Source organism: Buteo buteo, chromosome Z, assembly GCF_964188355.1.
Source record: "Buteo buteo chromosome Z, bButBut1.hap1.1, whole genome shotgun sequence".
NCBI classification, from domain to species: Eukaryota; Metazoa; Chordata; class Aves; order Accipitriformes; family Accipitridae; genus Buteo; species Buteo buteo.
Genome location: NC_134204.1, coordinates 31,013,845 through 31,038,707, shown reverse-complemented (window position 1 = coordinate 31,038,707; position 24,863 = coordinate 31,013,845). Strand labels below are relative to the sequence as shown.

Genomic DNA, 24,863 nt, shown 5'->3' with positions numbered 1-24,863 from the left:
ATATATCATGAAGGAATACAACAATAAAGGTCACACCTCTGAAGCCTCTGCTGTCGTAGCAGTTGTAACAGGTTCTTCTGTAAATGTGGAGCTATTTTTATCCACGCCAGTTGTAGGTTCAACTTTCTCACGTTTGGTTTTATACTGGAAAAGTTTTTTAAAAAATAGAAGAACTTATTTAGAAACAAGAGGAAACTGAAGAATGGACAAAGGCATAGCCTTTGCCCAGTAAAAATAAGGGAAAAATGAACCAAGCTGACTTGAACGTATCAAACATAGATGAACAGGTTATTTCTCAATTCATGTGAGCCATCATGGTTCTATGCTTCAGATGCTGTAGATCAAACAAGTGATTCACAGATAATATGCTATGAATTCTGCATCCCAGGCTTTCGGATGCCCTGTGGACCTGCTGTAGTCTTGCTGGTGATAAGATACATCCCCTTATTATGAGTCCCTGAAGGTCCTGTGCACCAAGCAGACGAACCAAACAGATTTCTTCTTCCCCTCCCTACCAGCCTCAAAATTCCTGGGCACCAGCCTGACTACTCCCCTCCATACTGGCCTTGAAGGTCCCAGGCACCTGGCCAGCCAGCTGGTGGTGACAACCCCATCACAGAAGAGGGAAAGCGTTACAGCACCCAAAGCACTGTCCATAAAATCAAGCAGTTACAAGTCCTAAGCTGGAGCTTAGGACCGGAGCTGCTGCTGGACAGTGAGACCCGGGACGCCCCAATGGCCAGGGACACCTCCACCATCATCTGCTTCCTCTGAGGACTGAGAGATTGACTCATATTCTTTTATAAGTTTTTTGAGTCTAGATCATGATTGTTACATTGATACAGCAAACCAACTATTAAGATTTGACCCAATCTGCAGAGGGTCCAGGCAATTAGAAACCGTAAGCTAAGTGGTACTATTATAGAATTGTACTACACTGATTCTGCCTATAGAAATTCTGTGCTATTCTGATTATAAATCCTGTGCTATACAAATGATAATATCCTATTAAGAAAATAAAGCTTTAATTTTAACTATGATTTAGTGCTGTCATCATTCTGCCAAGGATCCCTAAAAGAACCTGTCTGTCCCCTTAGTGTCGGGTGACAGTAATTAACCTATGAGAAAAACTACATGAAGAAATTTTATAAACTGGAAATACATTCAGTACTGTGCACAGCAGGACAGTTAACATCACTTCCTAGGAAAGGTTAACTACCTCACATACAAAGCTCAGATAAACTGGTCGGCAGCTGCTGGGGAAGACAAAAAAGGGAAGCAGAAAAACCCAGTATTTACAGATAAAGATGACTTAATCTGAAGTAAATCTGATATATAAACAGCAGTTTCCTCTTTAATCTTGCAAATTTCACTTTTTCAGAAAGATGTCTCACATAGACTCTACCAATTGGCTGCCTTTTCCTTAAGGTGGATCTTCAGGTCTGGCAATGGACATTAGACACAAGACACATTGGGGTGAGGGCTAAGTTATGGGGACTTCATCAGACACTGAAGGTTTTTAAGAACAAGGAAATAGATCCTCATGACATGGTTCTTCTACCTCTGCCTGTCCCAAAAGGAAAAATCTTGTCTTACACACTGCTTGATTTCTGCACCCAGCTCCTAAACAGTGTCTTTTTGCAAGTGATCATCAAGGACTTAATAGCTGATAACAGAGTGTTTATCACAATGGAAATGAAACCAAGATACCTTAAAAAAAGTATTTTTATGGGAGATTAAGATAGTCCTGGACTTCTCAGAAATAATTCTTAGCTGACATAGTTTTGCAGGACATAAAAGAAGAGTAATTTTTAGTCTGCAATGAAAAATACAGTAGCGAAGAGGAATGTTCAAACATACCTGTTGAAAACAGGCCTGGACAAGGTTTTCTGGGAACATATTCCTGTTAAAAAAGTAGAGGCATTTCAACATTATAGCATACTAAGAACAAGTTGTTCATATAAACAAAATGTTAAAATCTGCTGCTTGAAAACCAGATCAGGTTGTGTTCCTTTATCAAGAAAGCAGTGTATTTAGCACCATCAGATATAAAGTCCAAAGAAATTAAGGGTTCAGGACTCTCAACGATCAGTTGACTGTTTTCCTGCTGTTGAATTTTTAGGCTTTTTTTTCAGTTTTTGACATTTCTGTTGGCAAGCTACTAAACCCAGTGGGTTTCTCCCTGAGGCATCATCTCCAACATTTGCATGAGGAATACAGGACACACCATTTTTATAGGATTTGTCAAATATAGGCAAAACCAACACACACACATACACCCAAATGCTGTGCTGGAAGAATCAGATATTTGATGTGCTCTATTGTAGTTTTGAATTCAGAAATTAATCTTGGCTGATGGAGGATTCCCATGTTATTCCAGGGTCAAGAACCATTTTCGCACACTGAAAAATTAGGAAATTGGATCAGAAGCAGTGCAATCCAGTTGTATGCCTCCTTTCCAACTGCCAGTTTCAGATTCAAATGATTGCAGAAAAAAAAAGCATTAATTAGGTATTTATTGAATACCCAGTCCAGTGCGGAAAAAGGCAGTTTTTATATCGAAGCAGAAGGCTTTATCTCCCTTCCAGATCTTTCACAAACTCCTGCCTTTATTTTTCAAGTTTTTAAAGCAAAATTTCTTCAAAGGCAAGAGTAGTTTGTACAAGCCTGGGATTTTCCTTAATCTTTACAAGCCTGTCCAGATTTGGATCTTAAATCTAATGAACATAAAAAATAGGAAAAGTAACTATACCTTTAAAACAGAATTTCAGATCTCAAACTCCTAATTTACAGTCTTAAATTTGTTTACAAGAAGTTGAGCTATAAACTGTAGCAAAAACTCAAACTACTCTGAATTACAATTCACACTGCTTCTTACTATAGGAAGACTTTTTTGTGCATGGAACTACATCAGCCCTGTGAATACCTGTGGAGATGTTCATGTGGAAGTTACTGGTAACAGACTGCATTAAGTTTTATAAAGCAGCTGATTGAAGAGTTTCCCTCATTGATTCCTGGGCAAGTGACCATGAGGAATGAGATGAGCTATCTAAGGAGATGCCACTCTGGTCATGTACAGGCTGAAGGAGACAGAGTCTGGTAAGAGCTGTGGGGGGCTTTGGGGTTGAGGACTATTAACTATCTCACAAACAAACCTCAGAGAAATTGAGTTGTTCTTAAAGGGGTCTACCTTGATCTGTGCTGGGGCAGAGATGCCCCAGATGACAGCAGACATTTGCTATTAAATAAGACAGTGACTTTTTCAGGGCATATATATATATGTATATATGTGTGTGTATATTTTACAAATGTTGAAGAACTGTGTATCTGGAGTTTCATCTGCAAATGTCAGTCACATTTCCTGAAATAAAAAATGCTGAGAAAGCCAATTTTAGATATGTGGCAGTTGATTCTTACATTATAGATTAAGTAAAAATTCTACAAAAAGAAAATAGTGGGCAGGAATAGTGATATAAAACAGAAATTAATTGCAGCTAGAGAAAAAAAATAATCCACAGAAGCATTTTTTAGGGAACTACTTAGTCGCTACTGGAAAGGCAGCCCTTCTTTGTGAATTTTTTCTAATTCATTAAACACTTTAGCTCTGAAAACCTGCTCAAGTCTTCTGCAGACTTTTCTAGGGGTTTCCTTCTTCTAACCACTTTAGGATGGTGATGGGGAAAGACTCATTATAAGGTTGTCTTAGATACCAGTGATGCAGCACACCGTGCAACCCTAAGAAACCTTTGCGTACTGCATCTGTTACTCTACATCCTGCCTTGAGGAAGGGAAACATAACACTGCAATTTCAGGTGGTTGTCTATGCTGGATGACACAGAAGCTGCCAGTCAGTAACTTGCCAACCATTCAATCCTTTCTGAATATTTTCTTCATAATAGGTAAATCTTGCATATCAATTTCTGTGAAGGAGGGAATTTTTATTGTCATTGGTTTATTAACCGAAGTCTATGGTGTAAAGAGAAATTATTTTAACAAACTGCTTTGAATATACTCTAAAATGTCTAACCTGTTGGAATACAAGTTATTCTCTCCTTATTCATCCATGAAACATTAGAAAGCATTTTTATTGTATTACACATCACAACTTCATTTGTATTTGTTTGGACTTCTGCAACAAGGTTATGGAAACTATAAAAGAAAATCTCACCTGATCAGGTCCAGCATGGCATCAACCGTACTGACTTCTGGGGTACTGCCCACTCTGTCGATCTCATTTGCTGTTTGAGGCACTCCAGGTTTAATAGTCACAACTAAGACAATCCCTGCAGGAAGAGAAGCAGAAGAAGAGCTCACAGTGCAAGCACAGGCACTGGTGCATCCTGCCTCAATATATCCTGTGTAGCTAAATTCTTCGTGAGCTAAACTCACCAAATGCTTTCCCTGAGTGCTCATGCAGGGTTGTTCAGAAAAGAGAAGTCTACAGGTGGTGTCCTTAAATGTGTGGGTTCCCCCAACACAGGAGCTACTTGTGGCCTTGTCACTGGACTTGTGCACTCCAGCTTTGGTTTTGCATGTATGGTACTAAATCACTACTGCTCACCAAGAGGGTAGATTACTTCAGCTGGGCTTCAGCTGAAGTGGTCTGCAACATTTTGCATGGTGGTATTTTGAATTGCTGTTTACCTTTTCCCTTATGCAGCTCTTCTTGTTACTAACTAGCTTTCAGATATGAATACAAATGCATTGCCCTGTGACCTCAAAGTACAAAAGGATGTTTTGGTAAAGTTAGTTAGCAATAAAGTTACGTAAAAGAAGGGCTTCAGAAACAGACTAAAATAAAAAATTATGGGCAAGAAATACTAGCTTTGACGTTGTGAATACTAAAATCAATGACAAATTTTCCATTTACTTTAGTGGCTTCATTTTAGGCATTTTTACTATTATATGATATACTAGGCCTTTCCAAATGTATGTTATTTTTTATTTTCTTTTTTTTTTTCTCCCCCAAATCCAAACAATCCTAAAGCAAGTGAAACTACTACATCTCACTGTAGGGAGAAAAAGGCATTTGGATGACTCTTCCAACCAGCCAGGAACAAGGCTTTCTAATGATAGCTGTGAATAAAAGCAGAACTGAATTTGCGTAACTCTGCAGCATGAAACAAGTAATATCATAGCATCATAGAATAACTCAGAATAGCAGGGACCTCTGGAGATTGTCTGGTTTAACCCCTCTCTCAGGGTAGGGACAATTTCAAAGTTAGATAGATATTAATGTTAGTCTTTATTAATTTTCCTCACTATGTATTCCCAGAAAATTCCCAGACAGATGAGATAGCCTAAGTGGTGTAACTGCAGTGATATATTATTCTCAATGATGCAACCTCTAGAAATTAATCCGGCCTTATACACCTGTATGTGATTCTTTTTCTATTGTTAAATACTGCTTTGCTTTACAAGTAGGCCACATACAATGTACATTTTGTCATTCAAATAAATACATTTCTTTTTAGTGGGTGATACCTAGGCACAGTATTCACTCAGGCTCAACAAAATACAAAAATAAACCACAAACTACATGACAGCTGATAGAGAAGGGTTTAATTTTATTAAAGAAGGCCTTCTTTTATTAAGAAGGCCGGCTGAAGATGTTTGTTTAAGCAAATATGGACGATTTCAAGGTTGCTTTTAGGGAATGAACTTCCTGCAAGAGGAGATGTGGACTTCAGAGAGGTAGGAGTAGAGCCTGGCAGTGACAGAGGGGACAAAAACCTTTTAAGAAAGAAATGAGATGACAAGGAAAGCAATATTTTCTGTCATTCTTTCAGGTGAGACACATTATACATTCTTGCATCTGAGAATCAGTGACAATCTATCATTCTGCTATTGAGGAAATTAACTTTGTAGTTAAGGGTGGCCTTTGATGTTCATTCAGCTTTCCCACTGCTGGTCACTGATTACCTAAGCAGACAGCTCTTCATCTTCCCTGAGCTGAAATGTACAGTGAAATTGCCTGTGGCTTCATATTGGATATTAATACAGCCCAACTGTGAACAGGGGGACTAACTTCTCCCTGTATCTGGCTACAAGTATGTCAAGATGTTTGGTATGAATCCTGTCTCTTCTCCTCATCCTGTCTTGGGAAATTAGTAATGTCACAGTGCTGTATACTTGTAATTTGGTGATGTTGAGGATTTTAAAAGTTACAGTATCACAGAGTACCTAGTATTACAGCAATGACTGTAGTGCAGAAATAATATATGACTGCTCGCAAACCAATCTTCCCAGAAACGCTGGAATCCAAAGCAGCGACACCTGCAAAAAGAACCACAAAAACAAAGTAAAAAACATTCTTACAAGAAACTTGTTATTTTCGTAGAGACAATTATTTATTGTCTCTTATTTCTATGCAGGAAATCTTTCCTTATTCAAGATCCTTCTAAATACCTAATTGCCATTTGCACTTCTGAAAAATGTCTGTAGCTGACCAACATATTTGCTTCTGCTTCTTTGCAAAATCCGTTTTCCCTGGATTTTTCTAGGAGAGAGATAATTGAGCTTTTCTAATTCCCTGATGTTCGTGATGAATTAGACTTCTTTGGTTTATGAAATTATGTTACAATTTATTCCATATTCACTTAAATAATAGCTTTGCTTTTTTCAGATCTGTAATTTTTTTGTTTTAAAACTAAAAGCCAAGGGAAGGGAGCTGCTCAGGACTGTTACACCAGGTTGCTCAAAGGCACATGCAAACAAGTAAGGCACATTCCTGGTGGGCTTGCCTTCATTAACAGGTTCACTTTTTTATTTTGACTAAAGCTCTTCTGAAGTCTGGGCTGTTCGCACTCCTGTGCTTGTATCCCTCATTGCCAGGAATTGAAGACAACTTTTGTTAATGAAAGTGGGGAAAGTGCTGAGGCATGTGTTATACTGAGGTCAACTTAACTTCTGGCAACAGTATTATATCAAACTGCTCATGAAGTATTTTTTAATTTTTTAAAAGGTTTACAGTTATTTCTGTACACATACAATTCAGTAACCAGGGTAAAACGAGCATTGTGACTGTAAAACTTGACTGTCTATAACCACACTAGTTAATAAGTCACTGCTATCTCTTTATTATACATTTGTGATCCATTTATATTTTTATGTTTATTGAGTTAGATTATCAAAGACTGGCCAGATTCCCTTGTATAGGAAAGCAAAAATACCACAAGGATATTTAACCTCAGAGATGCATGACTTTGTAGGAAAAAAAAATGAAGTTTCAAAAATGAAGGAAGAAAAATAAAAAGATCTTTCTGACACAAATATAACTTATTGATCTTTGAGCTCATCTTAGCAAGCATACTTCAACCATGTGTTCATGTCTCTTTCAGAAGGTATATTAACAGCAGTAACAACTTGTGCCTAGAGCATTCATATAATGCCTCACTTGTTTTGTTAATTGTTACTCAAAATGTGAATAGTACTGGGAGAGGAGAATTAAGGTTATTTTATTTCATCATCTATTTGATTATTTTGGGGTCTTCCATGGGATAGCGTATCATCAGACTCAGTACAGAAGAGCTACATATACATGCAGAAATCATGATGTAAAGACTATCTCACTTGTACAGCAGATAAGGATAATAACAGAAATATTCATATGGCAGGGGAATACAGACCAATGCACAGAAAAAAGCAATGCTGCAGCTATTACAGGAGGCTGTCAGCCCTAAGGATATTGTTTGAGGCACAAACAACAGAACGGACACAGAATGTGGGTCATCATTTTTATTTCTCACCTTGGGAACTGGGAAAAAACAGGTAGAAAGGAGGACTTTTGCATTGCTGTGGGGTCAGCTGTGGAAATTATGGCAGTGAGAACTCTTGAGAATGGATAGTAATAAATAATGGGTTCTGCGGACAATAGAAGAGCTGGTTTCAAAGGCTGTCAGTGTTGAAACTTTTGCACCTGCTATTAACTTAGAAGACTTTACATCATGTTTTTAAAAGAGAGCAAACTGGTATCGCCACAGTATCATATCTTTTAATATAAGGTTCATAAAAATTAGAAATCACAGAATTTTATTCTAAAACTTGTTGTATCAACTGTCAATAGTGGTTAGACAGACAGTGGAGGTAAGATAATCATCTTTTCATGGGAGGGAATGCTTCACAAAGCTTGCCTTAAGATTTTTTTTTTGCCTGACAGTCTTGCTGACTCAGCCAAGAGCCTAATAATCATACAACGTTATTTCCCTAGAGTACTCTGTTATAAAGATTCTACAAGTAGTATGACACGAAGTTCTTGTGACAGCCTTTCTTCTGGCTTCAAATTAAATCCCTTTGCAAACTGTTACACTCACTGGAGTTACAGAGGTATAATTGAAAAACGTTGCCCTTGCCTTTTTAAACTGGATAATGATCCTGTTAGTGAGTGAGCTGTGCTAGAATTCATCTTGTGCTTCCACTGTCAGGTTGGTGCTTCTTTGCGAGTAGCTACAAAAGCACGCAAATCAGTCAGGCGGACATGACTGAATAAGTATGAGTATGCTCTGACGATGACAAGGTGTGGTTTGATTTTTTTTTGAAAACTGCTGTACTCTGAAATAAAACTGCAATCAGGATTATGCTTCCATGTAGAGAATGCAGTAGCATTCACTATAAGTGCCACAGACACAGGTTTGCACTGCATTCTTTATGCTGCTAAGCAAATTTTTTTCATGTTAGCTTGCTACACATAGGAAAACACAATATTTAAAAATAATTTCCCTCCAAGTATATCCTACTGTCATTAGTGAGCAATTCATAATAGCTACTGGCCGCCTTCTCAAGCCAACTGAAAATCAATTTTCCTTTGAAATAACATCATGGCTTTATAATTTCTTTGGATATAACTGAAAGAGTTAATGGAAGATGTATTAAACAAAGCATACAACTAACACTGATTTCAGTTCCTAAGAAAAATTAATTCTCAAACTAAGATGGCACACATGCTATTCAAAATGGTAAGCCTGCAGTAATGTAAGTCAAGATAAGATCACAAACCCAGTGTAATTAAACTTGAGTATCGACTGTGGATTACCACTAAACTTTTATAAGTATTTGCTCTTTCCCTCCCTCAGCCTATTCCCCAAGTTTTAAATTGTTTGAACAGGTTTGACCAGATAAACTGTAAATGTAGTCTTCTGTACAGAATTTAAAGAGGCATGATGGATTCTCCTCCCTCCCTGGGCATTTCAAAACTGCAGTATTTCAGATTAGTTCCTTAAATTTTCCTGCAAGAGATATTCTAATTCAGCTACAGCCACTGAAGCATGGAATGCAATTCTGTGGCTGTGATACACAAGACTTAAGGGAGATGATCACAAAAGACACCAACTGGTGTTAAAAACTGTTAATCTATCTACCTCTCTGCCCATATCATCTCAGCAGAACAGAATTAAGGTTTTAATATCTGAAGCCAAATCTGGGAATCAATTGCCTATTCTTCTGCAATTCAGCTTCCATTTTTCTCAAAGCTCTTTGTACTGTTTTTCTCTTTTTGCCCAATTTTCTCTAATTTGCAACACATACATTTGTAAAAGAATAAAAAAGGAAACAATCAGTGAAATCAAGTCTCTCACATCTCTTTCTTGTCCCAGGACCTAAAACTCTACCAAAATGAAATGCTGCACTGTATGCGCACCTTTTTTTTTTTTTTTTTTTTTTTTTTTTGAGGAAAGGATGGGAGGATAAATAATAAGACTGATGTTAACAATTTTGTTTGACAGAGTATTCAAAGGCATCAAAGCACAACAGGGATAAGGAAGGTACAGGACCCTCAACAGAACAGAAGAGGCACATACTTTTGGATAAGATACATAGACATCCCATTTTAAATGCTGAGGAAAAAAGGAAAACTCTAATCCAGCTGTTCCTCACACTGCGATAACTTTTTAAATTCTGTGCATGGTCTTTTTTTTACTTGAATCTTTTGCTTGGTATTGCCAGGAAGCCTACCAATTTAATTTATTATATTTTTATAGCTGTTATTTCTTCTCTATTACTGGAGGATTCCCAGGACTTTCCTCTTCAAAAAAATAGCCAGAAAGGAGGACATGGTGAAACTTGCAAAAAATCAGAAGTGGAAAATTGCAATGATTACAACTGACTAGTTTAATCCTGTGTTGAGTGCAACTACTGATTTTTGCATGTGGAATAAGTTGTGTTGCCAAAGTTAAAGACACATAGCTTCTCTGACTCTTTAGAACCCCTGTCTACCTGGTTAAGTGCATCAAACCAAGAGTCCTGTTAAGACTGGATGATGGCACCATCAGTCCTTTGCAACTTTTGAAGTACCTCTAAAATTTCTTTCATAATCTTGTTTTGCTGTACATATTTATGCTTCTGAAATGCTACTGTATAAAGCTACTTTACCTAAGGGACCAGTCTGATTTAAACAAAACAGCCTAAATATGAAACACAGTATTCCAGAGATTTTTACCAGTAGCCACTGATGGAAACATTAATTATTCTTTCAGTTTCTCACAGACTTAAAAAAATGACACTTTAGTATAACACAAGGTTGCAACTTCATGAAAGACCAACATTTACTTGTACATTTTCTCTCTGACAAGAGTGATTTTTTTTTCCATTTTGGTGTCACAGGGGAACAGAGAATGTTCCTAAACAAAGCTATACTTTTGAAAGTGCTGGAAAAGCTATAATGAAACCTTGAAAAATCATTGAAATATATGTTTCAATGGTACTGATGGTGTTGAAACTCCATTCAAATCCAGGAAATTTATTTTCTAAACTTTTTGTGATAAACACTTGTCTTTTTTTGCCTTCCTGCTTGGAAAGGTTGTTTTGGAACATTCTGAACACAAACTAGTCCTCAAGTTTTCTTTCTTTGTCCTCTTTTCTGCTGCTAATGACAACTCCACTCCCATTTAATACAACTACCAAGAGAGTCAACGTCTTTTCACTGCTTCCAGATTGGTCTACAGCTTTGTCATTGTTTCCTAGGAAATGTAGTAAGATTCTCAATGATTTCTGTACTTCCCCTTCAGTTTTCAAAAACAGTTACTCAGATCTTTGGGAATACGAATAACACCTAATGTTTCAGGTAAAAGAAACCAAGTAGCTAATAAAAACTCTGCAGGTACTTGAGTCAGGTAAATCATTCAGACAAATTCATAATCACAAACCAGACCTGTCTGTGACTCCCAAATGGCCCCTGAAATGTGAAATACTCACAAGATTTGTTGGATAAAAATCCAGCTGAGGTCTTTCAACCCTGCACTAGTGTGCCAGCAAAACTGCTATGGAGCAGTGTAATTATATATCTCTGCATCTGGTAAAGACCTGTGGACTTTGCAACAAATCCTACAGCAACATGCTTCATTCACTGTGTCTGAGGCATTTATTCAGAAAATAGGGAATTCCTGTTCTCTTCCTCTCCTGACACAAGAGGAGTGGGAAGTGCCACAAACTAGCTACATTGCCATGTAGCAATACAAACTAGTTGTAAGGAAATACATTTTATCACCTGTGTAACTAGATTGCAGCCTGTGTCGTCTTTCAGCATTGCTGAGGCCAAGAGCTAAGTAGGAGACAGATGTATTGAACCTGTACAGAGGTTGTAGAAATACCCAAACTCACAGCAGTTACTATAACATGAAAGATAAAGAAACCAGTTCTTTCAGTTTATAGCAGTATCAAGCTACTAGATCAGACTGAAACCTCTGTGATGTGAAGTTATTCTGCATCTGGATATTATAAAGCTTTTTTATCTTCCTCTGAAGCTGGCCATTAACACAGACTTAAGAGCTGATGGCAGTTCCTAAGGACCAACCTATGAAGTCAGGTAAAAGAATCAAGTACTCATTAATATTAACTGTTTTGTTTTATTTAATGGAGTGCAGGAGATGGAACCACTTACAGTGTATTAATAAAACCTTTAAAGATGTTGAAAGGTTGCTACCCCATTAACTCCTCCTCCTATTTTGTTCCTGCCTGTTAGAATGACCTTCATTTCCCACATAAAATAGAAATTTTATGCTGGTATCAACATTTGGGAACCTCATAATAAAATCCATTATAGAACTACATTTTTATACAACATGGAGTGGATAGCCAAGTGACTGACTGCAGTTGCTATCATCACTGAAAAATTACCAACACTTGAGAGATCTACTGTCCGGGATAGAACACTTGCTCTGTACCACAGGTACCAACCCTGGTCAAAAACTGAAACTGAGTGATCCATGAATTATAGATGACTCCCCCTCCCTGCCCCCCATCCCTCCCCAAGATGTGTACAGTTGGGATAAATATTTTAAACTGAAACAAGCAAATCAGTACCCAACATGATTAAAACTCAAGTAAGCAAAATGCTCTCTGTACAAGATAATATTGCACTGTGTTGTTGTGTGGTTTGTATCAGTATTCACTTTGGAGGCCTGTACAAATGCCCTCATGTTCAAATGGCTTTGGCATGAGGTGTAACAGTGTAAAGAGTTGTTCACTGTGCTTCATTAATCCTGTGGTCCTGTGAGATGTGGGAGTGAAAAAGGTTGCATTTAAGGACTGAAAACAATCACAGGGCTCTTCTGACTCCCAGTGATTATCATCTTACTGGTTCCCTACGGGGTAATACGTACATCCTTAGAGTTTGTCATACTGTTCTACAGAGGTGTCGCAGCTGAGCACAAGGATTTATGCTTCCAGGTGTTCTTTTTCAACACATTATGCAAGACTACATCTACAACCTACTGTTGTGACTGACTCTGCTCAGCAGCCACAATCATACCTAGAGGCCTTGGCATTTTTTTCTTCTGCTCTACAAATTTCAGTGTCATCATGAAGTACATCTCCTGCAGTACTTCTTAGCTGTTCTCAAAGCTTCTGAAGATCAGTAGAAGCTGACAGGACCCGTTTCTTTCACCACTTCACTTCATCTGCACAACAAATTGATCATTAAGTATAAACAGCAAAAGGCTGGGCTGTTTACCTCCCTCTGCCAATGCTGCTACACTTGATGATCAAGATGTGAGTCTTCTCTGTACAAAGATCGATGCCACTTAGCCAGCTCCTAGCACAGGTGGCAGGCTCTTCTCCTTAAGTGTGACTCAGAGCCACAGGGAAGAGTCTGGCTCAAGGGCCTTCCACGTCCACACAACTGCCAGACATATCGTAGCTTTCTCCATTAGTTTTAGGAGCTAATCATATTTCGGAGGAGAAATAACTGAAGTATGGCACACATCAACGGTACACAATTCTCTCAGGGTTCTGATATCTAATTCACTATTGTAACAAAAATATAGCAACAAAAGTTCCTGAAGAGTAGAATGCTATGGCTTTTACACCTTCTTGTCTATGACTAAGGTGTTGATTCAAGGACAAAATGCAGTTCTAAAACTGCTCCAAACTGCCATGAGCCTTATTGCTTTAATTGAGGAATTTCTGCAGATGCTAGAGGAATCACAAAAGGATTCTCAATTTCTCCCAGGTGTACATGTTTTAATTCTTCCCTTCCAGCTTGGCTCTTCTGGATGCAATGTGCAGTCATTAGGTCATAGAAGTGATACAATGGACATCCAGGACAGTCAGGTCCATGTAAAAATTTTTTACAGAATGTTGCAACAGACATATGAAAATAGAAAAACACAGGAGAATCTTAAAATGCATACAGAGAATTTCAGTAAGCAATCCTTCTAAAGTGACCACAATGTTTCATATAAAAATAGTAGTGTTGTTTTATTGCCAGGGGTGCATTATGTTATGTGTTGTTGCAAAAATACAAGACCTTTGAAAAATACTGGGGGGGGGGGGGGGGGGGGGAAGGAAAGAATGAAGCAGTGCAGACAGAGTGCTCTTGATAAATGGATAGCTGTCTGAAATGCGTGTTCCTTGGCTTAAAAAATTTCATCTGCATCTAACTGTGTGGTATAACCTCTCCATTCTAGTTTGTTTTTTGGAATGTCATTTACTTCATGCTGACCATTCTCAATTAATCCTCTGATCATCACAGAGCTGGTGGTCAAGTCATAACAGCAATCTATCTTTAAGGCAAGTGACAATTTTGAATTAGTTGCTATACTTTTCTTCTACTTGCAATGGGAAACACTACTAATACTAAAACGGTATTTGGCCTATATCTTCAGAGAGTGACACATGATTTTTGCTTCAGGAACGGAACACAAAATTCTAGCTCCAGTGTTGACTTGTGTAGCAAGCTTATTGCTTATTTTCTTATTCCTCTACGTGTCTAAGAGAATCCAAATTTGCATTCTAGTTCCATGGGCTACTGCCAGCTCTAGTCAGCTACTACCAGGAAAGGGAGGAATCTCACACATATAAGATTAGATTTCATCCTATTTCCATGTAAACTTTATCATTATTTGATAGTTGGTGATGGTGGGTGATGGATACAAGTGGGAAAGTTTCCTTTTCAGAGCAGGCAAAAGTTTCTTTTACAGAGCAGGGAAAAGTTTCCTTTTCAGAGCAGGGAAAGGTCCTCTCTGCTGTCCTGTGAATTCAGGACAGTTCATAAACATGAAGTCAGGTTTGGAGAGATCTTTGTGCTCACAGTGCCTGGCATCACCTATGCCATCTCCCTTGTGACTCATCAGTCCACAGTGGTTCTTCCTAAACAGGGGCGCATATTGCAGTTATACTCCCTGAAGACTCAGAAAGGAAGACCAGACAATAGACTAAATGTTAAATTCACCAGCTAATCTGAACTTTTTTCACCCATTCAGTCTCTCAGTCTCTTGGGGATATGGCTACATCCACTTTGGATGTCTGCTTTTGCAAGCCAATCCACCATTACCTCTTCATTTCCTGTGTGAAGAATGCTCCTCTCAGGGCTTCTGAAAAAGAAGAAAGAGTACCAAAGCCAGCTGTCATCTGTCCTTTTGTCCTTGGCCCAGTATTTCCTTTTGTCCTTGGCCTATGCTCACTTTTTGAAAGGAAAACCATGCTGTATACACTTCAGACAATAACTGCTGCAAGGGGAATCACCATAAAACTGCTGAATTCAGAGCCTGTACTTTACTGAAGCCATCTTTGACCCATCTGTGATTTTTCCCTCTTCCCATTCCAGACTCTGAGCCTTTTCTTTCCTGTTCTGCCCTTTTAGTTGTAACGATCTTGAAGTACAAGTTTACCCTGACTGTGATTAATCCCCTGAAAGCTCACTTTCTTCATATTCTCCCTGAAATCTAAGTTTACAAATTAGGTTCAACAGGAATTATTGTTGTTTCCTTCCAAGGGCTAAATGGTGAATCTTTTGCTCTTTTTTCCCTTTGCTCTGTGGAATTCTCGAGGAAATGCAATACTGCATCCCTTGCATAAGAACATGACTGTCAGGACCAAACAAGTAATTTACAACTGTCTACTGAAATACTATCCACATTCAGGATTTCAGACAGCACAATTCTATGCATGACTTCACTATTCACCTGAGACGCAGGACTCAGATGCTGCTGGTTTTACCTATAGATCATTCTCAACCATCTTTCACTTGATATGCATCTCATGTAATTTTATTTTTTCCTCCTGTTTACTGTGTCATGGGGCTCTGAATTATCTTTTGTAACTAGTCTTCCACTAGCTAACTGAATGACATATATAGGTAAGTCTCATTAGGCGGACAGTTCTGAGTGAGATGTTGGCTGTGAAGATCAGTAATGAAGAATCTATGCCAAATGGAAGCCCCAAAGACATTGAGATATGCAGTCTCTCAAATGAGATTTTTGGTGACCCACTACCTCTGTCTTTAGTGTTTGCTATTAGAAGTCTTCCATTCCTATTCTCTCAGTCCCTCTACAACAGCAGTTATTCTGTCTATTCAAATTTCACTGTTACTTACTGTAAAGGAAAAGGATTTCTATGACAGCTTGTAGCAATTACCTTTTCAATAGACTTGATAGAAATTTAATTAATCTCTTTGCTTTGGAGGAAACGATTGTTATTCCACTAGTATTGTTGTGTAAATGAAACAGAAGAATGTCTTACAAATGAACTGAAAAAACCTAACAAATTGGGGGAGTGGGGAGAGAGAGATAGATGCATGCAGGTAATGAATAAGCATCTGTTAGTGCTCTTCAAATACCACAAAAAATTTAAATCAGAAAATTCTCAATTCCTACATACATGATCTAGTGAGACTTCTATTGGATTAGCATGATAAATACTGGTCTTCTAACTTTGAAGAGGCATTGAAAAAAGATTTAAAAAAAAAAACAAACCAACAGACTAAAGCATGGAATATGGTAATAGTTATAAGGAATATTCCAAATACTGAAAGGGGATATCTTGGATAATTTAAGTTGGGGTTGAAAAAGTAGTTATGAACCTTTTGAAATACCAGATAGAAAGGGAAGAATAAACAGGAGATGAATAGCTTATGGCAATGAAAGAGGCAAAATCATTATAAAATGGAAGGAAGTTCAGGTAAGTTGTAAAGAAAAAATTCTGAGCCTGGATATCAGTTTGCTAAGGGACTGTTGTGCTGTCCTGTAGGCAGTTGGCACAGACAACATTGCAGTGTTATATTATGATCTTTCCCTAGAGACCTTACTGGACTACATGCATAGAAAGAAGGTATTACTACTGCCTTCCATTCCTCTTATTTGCAAACAGTATCACTTGTAGGAAAATTTTAATTTTCCTCTAGAAAGCTCTAAGAGGTTATATAATCTCAAGTTAATGCCTTTTCAGGAGATATGATGTTCCTTGGGTGGAATATAATAATAGCTTATAAGGATGGAAGATGACACATCAATCTGCCAAGATGGACAGGCTAGCAAGATTCATAACAGAAATCAGATTCAGTTCATGGATGTAGCAGAAATATAGCCTCTGCACTGTTGCAGGTGAAATATGCATGAAGTAAATACAGAAAACCTGGAGTACTGACAGTACTTGAATTTAACTCAAAAATACTGGTGGTAAAACATATGGGTGAACAAGTTTTAGCATCTAGACTCTTAAAAAGAAAACTTTAACATGACACTACATTTTTTAATTGATCATGAAGTCCACACACAGGGAAATGGAGTAAAAAAGTGAATGCAATCTGGTTTACATAGTGGAGTTGTTGTTTGCATGCTGAGCTCCAGAACAGAAGAGCAGAAGACACTAACTCACTTCAGTCCCATCCACAGTGGTGCCACCAGTGATACAGCTGGGACATGAGGCAGTAACTGCCAATGCTGCAAAATTGCTGGTGTTTTGGGGCTCTTTGCCCTTGAGAGCTGGTGGTAATCATGCTCCATGAACCAGAAGCACACTTCAGAGTTTTATTACTATAATTTAAAACCTTAAATAATGTAGGGGCTGTCTCAGTTTCATAAGGTCAACTGATATTGATGGGAAAGGAGTAGATGACTGCGACAGAAGTAATCCAAAGAGGATGGCACAAAGCCTTGCCCATTAATAGCCCATGACTCTGCAGTCCTCCCTGCCTCAGTGACTGCACATGGACAGCGGGGACAGGACCTCCAGCATCCCTCAGTACAACTGAAGGCAAAACTCATTAACAGTAGTGAAACATTTTCTGTCCTTTGCACAACGTACATGATTCAAAGGGACAAGGTGAGTTTCCTGCCTGAGCCCAGAAAACTAGTTTACTAATATTATACAATTGACCTGCTTTCTGGGAGGTTCTTTTGGCTTCAGAAACATAGAAAAGCAAGTAAAGAACATGCAGGTATCTCAAGAGATAATCTCTGACTATGTTAAGCTAGATCAGGGATTCCCCAAGGACTGGAAACTAGTGTGCCTTCTGGTAATGCACAGGGCCTGTTAAGGATGCCTCAGTCACACAGCATCTCAGTAACTGTGCTTCTTGGACTTGCAGAAATGGAAACTGCTGAGGCAGCTGCCACTCCAGGAATTGTGATACCAAAGGAAGCCCTGCATTATAGGAAATAAAATAGATTTGTTCTCCTGCCATTTCCTTGTCTGTTCTCCTTTACAGCAGTTTACATCTGTGGACATTTTATATCTAATGGAATTGGCAGGTCTATTCCAGAGCATAGCCAAAGCCTCAGTGTGTTTTAACTTCGCTTACTAATACAGTGGATGAAAAAAAAGCTTGTTTAAGTCTGAACTGTTCTGACATTCAAAGATAAACATGAGAAATAAGAACAATCTGATTAATACTTTACTTAATGATTTTTTCTCATTGCATTCCAGCTCTTTTGTCTCCCATTTTGTACATTTTGTCTCCATTCACCAAACTCAGTGGCATTGTGATAAAGCAAACTAGTAACTTCTCAAACATAGATCCAAGGTAGGAAACTGACACTTTAATTTTGAACAATGCAAAAGAACAAATAATCTGTTCAAGATACCCATCCATTAGCCACGGCTCAACATCCTCTTTCCACAGGGAAAGCAATGGTTTCTGCAAATGGGAAAAGTCACATGGCCTAGGTACTTCACTGGGACATTTTTCTCTCTCACGCAGTTGTAATAGGCCATTGTCAGCTAGAATAAGCCAGATTTGTTGTGGAACCATTAACTTTGTACTATGAGCAGGAAGAGCAAATAAAAGAGTATGCAGTTGGTACTGGGAAAGGTGGAACTGGCAGGATGCTTCAGACAGTACCAAAGCAGTTATCAAAACAGGCCCTGGTGTAAAGGAAGAGTTTATTTCTATAGCCATGGAAACCTAGCGGCTGGAGCATCATCAGACCCACAGCAAGGCAGATATTGTATTTATAGGTCACATACAGCTGACCTCAGAAAGGCAACTGATACTGTCTTTTTTTCACTGTTGTTGAGGTATGCAGTGTGTAACCTAGAAATACCTCATCAACTGCTTTAAGGGATTTTGGTGTTCCCCATAGCTGACCCTGCACAAATTCATGAGCCAGAAAACTCCCATGCATCTGTTCTAGTCTCTTTGGAGCTGCCTGTGAAGGCTAGAAGTGCAGCGAAGGTCACAAACATAAAGAAAAGCTTTATTAATGTTTTGTCAGGGAGAAAAGATAAGAAATGAGGGAGAGGTTACTGTAGAACTTATAAGAGATATTGAATAGCTGATAAAATTGTCATCAATATTGAGATCTGAGACATGGACCTGCTGTGTTATGTGTCACATTTTTTAACCTAAAGCATGATGCAGAAAACAGAACAGACATGACTGCTACACAGCTGAGATTTCTGGCATTTATGGGTAACCCTGGAAACATCATCAAAGAAAGGTCATTTATCACATACGTGATGCCAACTTTTAGGGCAAGTTTTTGACAGAAAATATTCTAGCCCTAAAGAAAGACCTCCACATCATGGTCCATGGCTTGTAGTCTGAATAATCTATGAGACAGGCAATCTAAAATAACCCCAGTTTAGAAGGACTGATTGAGGAGAGATGGGAAGCAGAGCCATGGCACTTCAGTAGTATCTGGAGGGTTGGGGGTGTTGGGTTAAGATCTAGATCTCCTGACACTAGCTACTAACATGGGACTGATGGGAAAGAAGGCCAGGCACTTTGTGTGGATTAAGTAGTTCCAAGCTGCGCATGTAATTTTCCTCAGCTTGTATCCAAGTAGAGGGGAACAACTGTTCAGGAAACTGGACAGTTGTCTCCAGCCTAAGTGCTGTTGCAGTCTAAACAGAAAACAGATTTGCAAACATTTACTGCCATTACATATCCTGTGAATCTCAGTTCATGAAAAATAAGGCTAAAAGTGATTGAAGTGGACTAGTCTGCCCAGTATGCAGACATGTGATGAAATATACTGCACAATTCTAGAGAATTTTCATTTTCTGAATTATATTAGAGTTGTGGATTTCCAAGACTTCCAAAGACATTTTATAAGCTTTTAAACAGTCCCAGAATGACTAAATTTAAGCCTCAAAACTCCCAGGAAGCACACAAGAGATCCCTCTCAATTCTTTCTCCCTGCAGGGCTCCTAAAAATAATATATTTCTGGTATTTGCCTACTAATTTATTCTTTTAGAGCACTACTTCAAAGAAGTGGATTTGGAGTGTGGATTATTACACTCAGTACAGGTGTAGGTCTGGATGTCATAGCAATGGTCTTGAGTAACACTCTAAGTTTTTGATTTTCATTTTCAATCTTCCTATGCCACTACAGCAGGAAACAGAAAATATAAATAACTCCTTCACATGAATGATGCATTAGTGTACTATTAGCTAATTTAAGGGATAGAAATCTCATGGACATCCAAAAGAGCTAAATATTTTTAACTGAATTATCAGTGGTGGGCTTATGGGTCAGAGTAAATTAAACTTACATCTGCAATCCATTAAAATAATTATGAGAAGAAAAGAACAATTAAAATTCGGCTCTGAGGTAGACTAAGAATAATCTAAGAGCATGACACTACTCACACTCTTCTGTCCCCAAAGCAAGGACCTATTAAACACTCTTTTCAAATTTTTCCAAACAAATAAATGCTTAGCGCTTATGTTAGTTTTTTACTACATTACAGTTCAGCCTCTAGGCAGGTCAGTGGAAAAATTCCACAAATTGCAACTCGTACGCTATGTAAAATAAGTACATAAACAATGCCTTTCCTCTTTTATACTCTGAGGAACTAGGTTTGTGAAGGAAAACCACACTCTACAAAGCCCTCCATTTAACCAGAGGGAGAATTTTGCCTTTCAGTTTGAAAATAGACTGTATTCTTCCTCTAATTGAAGAAGTCAGTGAGAGTTTTCCCACTAAGATAGGATTTCTCCCCCAAAGTTAACATTACTAATAGTTTAAATTTTGCAGAAACTCCTGGAATCTCAAGGAGTGATGTCCACCATCACTATCTTTGCTCTGGGCTTGATTTATATCATCATGTCCAAATGGACAGGGATCTGGTCATGGGACATGTATTTGTGCATAGCTCACTGTCTCAAAAGCATGTGTGTAAGTTGATGCTTCTCAGGATGTGACATTACCTTTTAAGACACTATAATCCAAAAAAAGAAATCTACAGATTCTATGTTCAATAACGTCTTGGTGATTCTTGTACAAAAATGTTACTAGTCACCAAAATCCAGTATTCTGACATGACACAGATTCACAAAATAACCTCCTGTAAGCATCAAAACTTCCTAGATGCCTTTGGACCCAGCACCATGGTCTGGTAACAATTATGCATCAAATAAGCCGTTGCAACTGTCTCTGTGCACCCTCTTAGCCTGCAGCAAAGGCACAATAACATGACTTAATGTTTAACTTTCTCTCCATCCCCTTAGCTTGTGAACTAAAAGGAGTCATTCAGGCCCAGCTGATGTGTTGTCACTAGCTTTACTGCAGAAACTTCATATGCATTGGGGCCCTAAATGTCTGCCACTGAGCATGTGAACATGTACACAGGTCTGACAGTTGTGATCATCAGGTATAAGCCCTATTGGGTTCTGCATAATATGCAAATCCTGAGGAGCTGGGCATACTCAGAACACACCTAGTCCCACCAAAGACAGCCAGCTTGCAGGTTGTGGTGCTATCCTTGTATATCCTGCGTTTAGTCAATAAAGTTGAGGTTAGTTTTGAGGAAAATGCTTTTGTGTCTCATTCCAGGGAAGGTTCACAGCCAAATGCAGAGACATGTGCCCTTGCCACTAACAGTGAAGTGCCTGTCTTGTTTACAGACATGGCTGAAGACACATCCTGGATCCTCCTTAAATTTTTCATTCCCCCCCTTATTCTATTCTTTACAGTATTTTTTTAAAGTGTGAATTTTGCTTTTGTGCTAAAATTCAGAATTGCAAAGAGGTCATGTTGTCTACCTTGACTTTAGTAAGGCTTTTGACACTGTCTCCTGTAACATCCCAACAGAAAAACTGCCAAAGCATAGGTTAGATAATTGCACAGTGAGGTGAATTGAAGACTGGCTGAATGGCTAGGCCCAGAAGTTTTTGATCAGCAGCAGAAGTCTGGTTGGAGGCAAGTCACTAGTGGTGTACCCCAGAGGTCAGTACTGGGGCCAATACTGTTTTACATCTTCATCAGTGACGCAGCTGATGGGGCAGAGTGCTCTCTCAGCAAGTTCACAGATGATGCAAAACTGGGAGGAGTGGCTGATACATGAGATGCTTATACAGCCATTCAGAGGTACCTGGATGGGCTGGAGAATTTTTTTGAGAGAAATCTCATGAAGATCAACAAGGATAAATGCAAAGCTCTACATCTGGGGAGGAATAATGCAAGGCACCAGTACATGCTGGAGGCTGACTGGCTGGAGAACAGCTCTGCAGAGCAGGACGTGGGGGTCCTGGTGGACAACAAGCTGACAATAGGACAGCAACATCTGATAGCAAAGGCAGCCAACAGCCTCCTGGACAGCATTATGAAGAGCAGTGCCAGCATGTGGATGGAGGTGATCTTTTCCCTAAACACAACACCGGTGAGGCCACACCTGGAGAACTGTGTCCAGTTCTGGGTTCCCCACTATGAGAAAGAGATGGACTTGGAGTGATTCCAGCAAAGGGCCACAAAGATGATGAAGGGATTGAAGCATGTCTCACATGATGAGAGGCTGAGAGAGCCAGGACTCAGCCTGGAGAAGAGAAGGCTCAGGGGGATCTTACTCATGTGTATAAATACCTGATGGGTGGGAATGAAGACGACAGAGCCAGACTCTTCTCAGTGACGCCCAGACACAAGACAAGAGACAATAAGCAAAAATTAAAGAACATGAAATTTCATCTGAACAGGAAAACACTGTTTTACTGTGAGGCTCATCAAACATGTTGCTCTGAGAAGTTGTAGAGTCTCCGTGCTTGAAGATATTCAAAACCTGACTGGACATGGTCCAGGGCAACCTGCTCTAGCTGACCCTGCTTGAGCACTGGGGGTTGGACTAGATGATCTCAAGAGGTCCCTTCCAACCTCAACCATTCTGTATGACTCTGCATGAAAGTAGAAAAATGACTCGTGTGCTTTATGATTATATACAAGCCTACTTATTCAATTCAAATGCACATTTCTGATGCTTGGAAGGCTACCGTATTTATTTTACAAGAGGCAAAATATCTCATCAACATCCTGAAGAAGGATGCAGGTGAACAGTGAAAACAATCACGCACAGACACGCCTAGTCCATTTGCTTGCCACATATTTCAGCACTACTTGCACACAGGCAGCTAGTGCTTTTGCCTTCAAGAGTCACAAAGCTATATTCCATTGAAGTAGCTTCTGTTCTGTTTCACTCTTGTTTCCTTTTTCTTGCCTAAAAACCTAACATGGAAGTGTAGAAAAGAAGGGCTTATTTTTTCTATGTGAATTGGATATGCCAAGGTCAGAATCAGAGCATCTTATACACATCTCTGTGTATGAATTTAATTCCTGTAATCTGCAATCTTTAAAATCCAAGCTTGTGTTAGTTACAAATGCAGTTTACTCATACTGGAATGTTAAACATTAAATAGCAGCATAATATTTTTAACAGCATGATTCTTGTTTCCCCTTGCAAGTGCTGGATAGGGACACATTTAATAAATAATTCATTTCATGGTTATCCTAATGACATCATTTATTTCTGAAGACACAGGCCCAACTTCAGTCAGAAATAAAAGCTTGTTCAAAAAAAAGAAATGTATTAGTCTTCTCTTGGCAGCTTTTCCTGGATCTCCTGTCACAGACCAAAGTTCAATATGAGAAAAGTAGAGTTCAGTTTTTCTTTGCTTTCCGTCTGATTCCCTCCTCTATATAAAAATGCTGCTGTCCTGTATATTAATTAAAACACCAAGCCCTTTTTATTCCTCTCTCTGTTCTTCTCTCCTTTATGTACTAACACCTGTTTCACCTCCCTTCATTCCCCTGGACACAGCCCTTGACTACTCTCTGCTGTCATTTCTCACTCTGCCTCTTGCAGCTTTCCTTTCTGGATATCTCCATCTTGCAGCTCTTGACATTCTCCATTTCAATTCTAACACTGGGTTCCTATCACCCTGCATTACAGATATGCCCCAAAGGCCTTGGCAGCTTCCCTTAGGCTCTTCCTGTCATAGGCCCACTTTAGGGTGTGCTGCTGAAACTAGTGGTATTTTTGGCCATGAATTTTGAGGGGCTTTGGAGTTTGTATTCAATATCCTATTCTTGAAAGCACTTTCACAGCATGATTGAAAATCCCCTTTCATTTTCTGATCAGAACATGCTCTCCTTTTCTGCAGTCAAATGTCTGATGTATTTCCATGACCATCCAACCAAACAACAAACACCTGGACATGAATACCCTCCCAATGTAGAGGCTTTGTGGCAATGTAAGGGGACAGTATAATGACAAACGTGTCCTGATTCATTTTAGGAAGCTAAAAGAAAATAGTCACAACCCTTATTCCCCCAGTAAAGGCTTAAAGAATAAAGACAAGTTTGTACAGCTTGCTTTTTTTTTTTTTTTTTTTTTTTTTTTTTTCCCCCAGAAAGGCTATTTGACATTCAGTTCTGTTTCTTCGCTTTGGGTTTGTTCTGGCAACTCTTTCCAAATCTTTCCTACCGGGTGAGCTGTTAAGAAATTCTAGCATGCCATGGCAGAGTTCCAGCCAACAGACTGCTTGCTTCTTCCAAAAGAGGGAAGCTTTGCTCTGCTTTACATAACCCCTTCCTGGCCACACAGTCTCCCTCCCCACTCTCTTGCACTTATAGTTTTTTGTCAGGTGATTGAATTGAATGGACTCACAGAAGGATTTAGCAAACACCAGAGCTCATGCAAGGTACCTCATGGGAGTTTGATGAGACTAGGGAAGTGTAGGTGAGGAATCTCCTCTTTTATGACAGTAAGCTATGAGATCAGCTCTCCCTTTCTTGTGAAATGGTAGCACGAGACTACTCACAATAGTTAACTCTGTACCTGAGAATACGCAGTTGCAGCTTTGGGCTTGCAATTTGCAACTGTTTAACCCACTCCTGAAAACAGGGAGAGATACAAGAATCTATAAACATGTAAGTTATTA

At 38.9% G+C, this 24,863-nt stretch overlaps 1 protein-coding gene across 1 annotated transcript in view; it reads right to left on the bottom strand.

Annotated features, from left to right (window-relative positions):
* Nucleotides 1-24,863, bottom strand: part of SLC1A1 (solute carrier family 1 member 1) — a 53,697-nt gene that overhangs the window by 12,604 nt on the left and 16,230 nt on the right. Inside the window, exons 3-6 of the mRNA XM_075021795.1 lie at nucleotides 6,184-6,276; nucleotides 4,169-4,283; nucleotides 1,861-1,903; nucleotides 37-144 (exon numbers count right to left, since the gene is read on the bottom strand). Of these exons, the coding sequence (XP_074877896.1) occupies nucleotides 37-144; nucleotides 1,861-1,903; nucleotides 4,169-4,283; nucleotides 6,184-6,276 (359 nt within the window). The remainder of the gene's footprint in view (nucleotides 1-36; nucleotides 145-1,860; nucleotides 1,904-4,168; nucleotides 4,284-6,183; nucleotides 6,277-24,863) is intronic.